At 46.7% G+C, this 7,431-nt stretch overlaps 1 protein-coding gene across 1 annotated transcript; it reads left to right on the plus strand.

Moving 5' to 3' along the window:
- Positions 1-2,392: 2,392 nt before the first annotated feature.
- On the plus strand, positions 2,393-5,553 carry Npbwr2 (neuropeptides B and W receptor 2). The gene is given in 8 exon segments (XM_027419819.1): positions 2,393-2,426; positions 4,810-4,876; positions 4,878-4,933; positions 4,936-5,038; positions 5,040-5,113; positions 5,116-5,343; positions 5,346-5,447; positions 5,450-5,553. Coding segments are annotated over 8 exon segments (768 nt in total).
- Positions 5,554-7,431: the final 1,878 nt, after the last annotated feature.

A 7,431-nucleotide genomic window follows, 5' to 3' on the forward strand; every position in this document is an offset into this window, starting at 1 on the left:
TGTTAATCATAACAAGTTGCTTGAGTATGAATGTATGTGGGTTCTTGGGATAATTTGTTTTTCACCTGTAATACATAAACTGTTTAATCGTGTAAGGGTTATGGAGAACATGCTATTTTTTACTTGTATTCATTGTAATCATACAGTAAAGCAGACTGTAACCACATTGCAATTTTTGTATTACCTGAAAGATTTTGCTGGGGTATATAAGCTGAAAGGGAAAGAACAAAGAGAGTTAAAAGAGTTAAAATAAGTTAGAAGGAAAACATCAAGAATAAGAGAAGGAAATCACCAGGAAAATAAAGAACAGAAAATGTAAAAGAATAAAGAAAAGGCCTGAAACCATCAAGAGAATTTGTGTGTCTTTTTCCTAACACCCTAAGATAAAAAAAAAAAAAGTCATAGTGCATGCAGTGCTGACTCTGTGGATTCCCCTTTGCTCAAGGGAATGGCCCCTCAGGCAGCAATACCCCTGTTCCCCACTCCTGTCCCCAAAGAATTTCTGGCCTGAAACCCTGACAGGAAGCCTCTCTTCCCAGAGTTCCCCTAGAGCTCTTAACCACTATATATGTAGGAAACTTTCTTTTTTCTTTTTTTTCCCCCTTTTTTAATTTTATGTGCATTGGTGTGAGGGTATCAGATCCCCTGGAAGTGGAGTTACAGACAGTTGTAAGCTGCCATGTGGGTGCTGGGAATTGAACCCCCGGTCCACTGGAATAGCAGCCATGCTCTTAACCTCTGAACTCTCCAGCCCCAGGACTCTTTCTTGGCAGACAGTGCCACATAATTCTGTTCCTATCTGTCTCCATACTCAGGGGCAGCCAGCTGTCAACTCTGTTTACAGCTTTATTCCTACGAATTGATGAACAGCCAGGGCCAAAGGACCTGCAGAAGTCCCTGACCAAATAGCCCAGCTCCCCTGGCTCTGGCCGGTGCACAAGGCTTGGTGGTCCATTCTCACACAGTGTCAAACACACAGGGGACCCAGCCTCTTCCCAGGCAGCTGGGTTCTAGCTGAGTAAAGACTATGGACAGCCTAGAACCACTGCACACAAAAGGGCCACCCTGCTCCCCAGCTTTATAAATAACCTTTTTCAGCTTCCTTAAGGAAGCTTTCTTAAGAAAATGCCAGTTCTATTTTTGTAGTGAAACTGACTGGGTTGCTTGTGTATACTAGAGTGAAGCCACAGGTATATACACATGTGCTCAGGTATACCTGTACTGTAACGAAACAGACTAAAAATTATAAAGAAGCTGGAGAGATGGCTCAGCCGTTAAAGGCTAGGCTCACAACCAAAATTATAAAGAAAATAAAAATATATGTATAGAGGAAAGATGCATATCAGGAGGTAATAGCTTTCCTTAGCTGAGTATTGATATGCAAAGTAAACACCCCTCCCATTCACCTATCTGGGTTAGTTATTCATTTGCAAACTAATCCTTCACATTTGGTGCTCTAATTTCCTGGGGAAAACTTTCCTTTACCTATTAGTATCTTCATAGGGATGTAACATGTCTCTGGAGAGGAAAGTCTGACAGAGAAACTCTCAGCCCTTCAGGGAACTTCCACAGGCAAAGTACTTTAAGTAAGGGAATTTTCTATCCACTGCCCCATAGAAACCCCCGAGACCATATGACCTTCAAAAATTAGGAATACTTTTTCTGTGGGGTATATGATCTCTAACTCCATTTTCCCAAGCCCAGAAAATAAAACTATCTCTTCCACCAATTACTGTCTTGGTTTGTTTCAGTAGAGGTAGAGAGTAGTAGGACCTCCAGGCAACAGTACATGGAGATTGACCACCATATATATCTACATGAAATGACATTAAGAATAAAGCCCTACAACTGAACTTTCCTGTTGCTGGCTGCTACATCCGTTCGTAGCTCACACAAGCGGCCTGATGGCACATCCTCATCTTCCCCCTGTCCTGGAAAGACAATGTGACAAGTTCTTTTCCTGATTCCAGAGACAAACACACACAGTCACATATGAGACTCAAATGCAGGCCTACAGTATCCAGACTGCTGACCCACCACACACCTGCCCACTCCATCCTCCCCATCCTACCAACCCCGCCCCAGCACTTCCAGCAAACTTGGTCCTCACCACCCCCACTCTGTGCAGCTGACACACGGCTCCCTCCAGGACCTCTCCCCTCACATCCAATAGGCTGCAAAGAACAATTTCATTTCTGAACGTGAAGATCCTTTCATGAAGCAAAGCTCTCCTCTGGGACAATGCCCCGCCCATAAGCAGAACAAAGCAGCTCTTTTAGCTCAAGTGTGAGAGCTATACAGACAGCTGCCAGGCTGCAGCAGGCACAGGTGAAGTGCTTCTACAGGGGAAAGGAGGCATCTGGAGTCTCCACACATGTGAACCCGTGGCAAGATGACTGGCACCCACAGCAGCTTCAGCCTAAGGGGTGTGGCAGCTTAGCTCCTACATTTGATAACCCTCAGTTCCCCAATCCACATCATTCCCAGTCCCATCCCTTCCACTCCTACCACCACCACCCCAGGACCGTGTTTGTCCCTCCATTTCTCCCCACTTCAGAGGTGACCGGCTTGGTGAGGAGCCAGGATACTCCCCAAGCCAGGCACAGGGAGACAAAGGCCTGGGAGGGACTTTTATACTGGACTAACTACTAGAAAGGTGAAAGAGTTGGCTAAAGGGAGTCAGAGGTCTTAGTGGGAAGTTGAGAAAGGGTTCTATACTCTCAGGAAAGCATTCTGATACCAGACCACTCCCCCCAACCCCGGACTAGAGAGAAGACTTAACCAGAACAAGCTCTGGAGAAAGATGGAGAATGAACAGTATGTTGGTATTTTATGTGTTTAAATCTGAGTAAGGAGAGATGCGAAGGACCTCTGCCCTTGCCAGTAACAATAACAACAGAGGGCACTGGCCAGCTCTATGCTGGCAAGATTCCAGGGAGCAAGGCTCAGGACACAAACTAGGTGACAGAAGACCCGGCCACCTCATTTTGCCAGGGGAAGAGTCTGGGATCAGTCAAACCTGACCCAACCCTGAACCTGTAACAAACACCTCTGGTTTCCCAGAGATCTGAACAGACCCAGTATCTCTGCTTTATCCCACAAGCACCCCCAACTCATTAAATTCAGCTTAATAAAGACTTTCCTCATGATTGCTGAACATGTCTGTTAACCTGAGGTGGCTCTGTCTCTTTAAGTGAAGTGCTCCCCCCAGATATACCCACAAACCCACTAAGTAGTGTTGATCCACCTTTGAGTGCAGTATCCACAAGGCAGTATCTGTGACTGCTCCCACCTGGTATTCCTGAATGTGGCTTCAGACTAAGTAACTGCGGCCCAGCAGAAAAACCATGGAATGAAAAGAATTGAGAAAGCAACTGTAGTTGGTTGTTTTTACTCTTTGGCTCTTTTGGGGGACCTGCCACCAAGCTCCCAAATATTCACACAGAGACTTATTCTTTCTTATGAATGTCTGGCCTCAGGTTGGCTTATTTCTAGCCAGCTTTTCTTAAATTATCCTGTCTATCTTTTGCCTCTGGGCTTTTATCTTTCTCTATTCTATATACCTTTCTTTACTTCTTACTCCATGGCTTGCTGTGTACCTAGGTGGCTAACCCCTGGTAACCTCTCCCCTTCTTTTCTTGTTCCTTGATCTTCTCTTCCCAGATTTCTCTTCCTCTTTATTCTCTCTGCCTGCCAGCCACACCTATCCTTTCTCCTGCCTTGCTGTTGGCCATTCAGCTCTTTATTAGACCAATCAGGTGTTTTAGACAGGCAAAGTAACACAGCTTCAAATAGTTAAACAAATGCAACACATCCTTAAACAGGCATGCACAAACAAACAAAAACACATCTCTCAGCTACCCGCTTGAGACTTACTGGGTGACAACCAGCAAGTTGTCACACACACACACACACACACACACACACACACACACACACACACGGAATGGGGAAGTAGGTGCAGGGAACATGGGGATAGAATCCCAGACCTCCAACTGCAGGCACTGTAGTTCAGCACTTGGTGGGGGGGCGGGGGGGGGGGGCTTGCTTCCAGGAGGTTTGATCAAGACAATAGGACCCACCTCCACTCCTTTCCCTGCTCATTCGCATTGTAACCAAGAATAGGTTGGGACACCAACAGGCAAGTGGGTCTTGGAATCACCCGCCCAGCTGGCCAAGACTAACTACAACCTTTGCTAAAAGAGAGGGTTCATACCTCCTCCTTCATCTCATAGCTGCCTACACACTGAAAACCCAAGGCTACCATCTTCTAGCTACAAGGCATTAGACAGAGGACAAGTCAGTGGAATATCTGGGCAAGCAGGGGTTTGCATAGCACTAGGGAGAGTGAGGACTTGACTCCTGAAGGCAAGGACTTTTAGATTCAAAGTGGCCAGAGAAACACTTAAAAGATACACCTCTATATAAGCAACAGCCTTGCTTCCACTTATTGTATGTTGGGGATGGTAGGTAGGATTTCTCTGGGCCACTCCAACCCATAGCCTCCCAGGAGAATGTACAGCTGCTCTCACATGAGCAGAACTTGGAAATGGGCTACATTTAGGAAGCTGGAGGAGAATTCTATGCCCCACTAGTGCCTGGGTCCAGGGTGGAGAGAATGGCTTCAGAGAACTTGAGGTTATGACTATTGTAGCATTTCTGTTTCTTTCCCAGAATCTAGCCTAGGAGACCCCTGCCCAGATATCAGCCTCCATGCCCTATCATGATGCATGTTGCTGAGTGACCAGAGCTACTAACTACTTCCCCACTACTGTGAGCACCAACTTGTCTGAGGACAGTAACATCTAGCCCACACCTTCTCTGAGCCACTACCTATTCTCCACATGCTCCTCCCAACTGTATATTCCAAGATCTGTGCTGGTGCTCCCAGCCAACATCTGTGAGTACCTGCTGCAGTACTAGCCCTTTGGGGAGCCTTCAACCACTACAACATCTTCTCCAGCATCTACTTCCTGGTTGTGATGAGTGTGGATTACTACTTAGTGGTGCTGGTCATTGTCCAGTCCTGTGGATTGCCTAGGCACCCAGAGAGGGGCCAGCCTTTGCATCTGGCTGGTTATCACCATCATGGGTCTGCTCTTCTTTTCTTTGTCCATGTCTTCAACAATGAGTTACAGGTACCCAGGTGTAAGCTACACTTCCTAAGGCTGGAGCAGGCCTGTTTCCTAGCCAGCCACATTTATACATTGGTTTGGGGCTTTGCAATTCCTGAGTACATCATCTGCATGTTATATGTAGATCTACTCCCCAGATTTCATACCATGAGACTCCACTCTGGTGCTAAGATTCTGGGGAAGGCCAAGAGGAAAGTAACTGTCCTGGTCCCACTGTGTTGGCTGTGTACCTTCTTTGCTGAACATCCTTTCACCTGGCCTCTGTTGTGGCTCTGACTACAGACATGGTCATTGGCATCTTCTATGCCATTACTAGCTCAGCTATGCCAACTCATGCCTCAATCCTTTCTTGTATGTCTTCCTATATGACAACTTCTACCAGAATTTCTGTACAATAGTCCTATGTCAGGAAGCCTAAGAATCCTTGCAATTCACCACCTCCAAAAGCTGTGGTTGACCCAGCTAGGAGACAGTCTGTCTCTTCACACTTATCCCTCTGTTTGACATACAGACAGATACAAACATGACATTGCCTTTCTATACCTGTCTCCTAGACATTCCAAGGGAGAGAGAAACAGGCATTTTGGTCCTGGTAGCAAGCAAAAGTCTGGTTACCCAGAAAGGATGGACAGATAGAGGGCCCCATAGCTAGTTCTTAATGTGTCCTGGGACAGGACACCTTGTAGAACTGAGAGATTATAAAAGCACAGGAACTTCAACGATAAGGCCAAATATTGCTGTGACCCAAGATTCTGACACCCTCATGGCATATGCCATCCTTCTACCCACCATGTACTCAGCTTGCTAGAGCACTTGGACCTTCACTTAAACCAGACAGTACCAGCTAACTTTGCTGTCCATACCTTCAGTCAGCCCTTAAATGTCATTCTCCTCATGTCTCCCCTGACTTATTGTCTATTGCTGTGGCCTATTGCTGTGCAACAAAAACTTAGACACCAAGAAATAAAGTGTTTAGCTTCTGAGGATCTGAAACTGGGGAGAGGTTCATTTGAAGGCTTTGGCTCAGCCTCCCATGGTACTTCAAGCAGAGCACTGGTGAGGTCTAGGTCCTCTGGAGGCTAGACAATGGCTGGGGTCTCTTTCAAAAAGTCCTGCTCCCATGGCTACCAGGAAGACGTGAATGCTCTACAAGTTTCTGGAGTGTTCTCACATCAAGGAAACGGGGACCCGAAAAGGAAAAGGAAAACTGGACAATTTGTGTGACCTAGTTTCAGAAGCCACTCTCATCCCCTATACATGCTGAATATTAGAGAGGAATAGTTAAAGACGGCCTTCACTGACAGCTGTAGGCACTATGGTGGTTTTGTTTGGGGGGGGTTATTTGTCTTGTTTGGGGATGTTGTTTGTTTGGTTGGTTGGTTTGATTTTTTTTTCGGGGGTGGGGGGTGGTTCAAGGCAGGGTTTCTTTATGTAACAGTCATGGCTCTCCTGGAACTCATTCTGTAGTCCAGGCTGACCTCAAATTCACAGATATTCACCTGCCTCTGCCTCCCAAGTGCTGGGATTATAGGCGTGTGCCACCACCACCCACCTTGTGGGCCCTTTTTAAGCCATCACCCACACCCACAGCTCTGCTGAGATCAAGCTGTGCCTAAGCCTGTTTCTTCACTATGCAGTCATACTTCAGCAAAGCCTAATTAGTGTCATTGCTCCTGGGCAAGGGAACCCTTTCAGGACAAGAGCCCCTACTGAACAGATGCAGCGGAAGCTCCCTCTCACTTTCCAGAACTATGTGCAGGCCACAGAGAGTGGCAAAACTATGTGTGCCAGGAGAGGAATGTGTGAAGGAGGAACAAAGTGAGCAGATGAGTGGGTGTGAGGAACAGGAGGGGGTCACACTGGTGAGTGGTCTAGGCTGTAAAAAAGCAAGGCACCTTGGAATAGCCTCTCTCTCAGCTGACTCTACTTTGCTAGAGCTAGGGCATTCCCACAGAAAAGGAGGTACCAGCCAAATTTTATCTGAAGACTCCAAACCTTTATCCCCTTCAATGCTCTAGAGGCGAAATCATTTATCGAATGGTACTTATACAGACCTTTGCCCCTACCCACAACCCAGCAAAGTCTTCCCCTGTGGCTCCCCAGGGCTAGCCAGCAAGAACAAGGGTACTTCTTACTAGGAATCTGTTGGAACTAGATTTGTTTTTCTCCATGGATTCCTTGGGAGTCTGGGGATGACTTACTCTGCCAAACCCCCACACTGTGGCTTCTGGGGTCAAGAAGAACCTAACCCCACTTTAGTACCCAAGGAACTTGGCTGAACATACAATGGGACCAC

Source organism: Cricetulus griseus, chromosome 6 (genome assembly GCF_003668045.3).
Source record: "Cricetulus griseus strain 17A/GY chromosome 6, alternate assembly CriGri-PICRH-1.0, whole genome shotgun sequence".
NCBI lineage: Eukaryota > Metazoa > Chordata > Mammalia > Rodentia > Cricetidae > Cricetulus > Cricetulus griseus.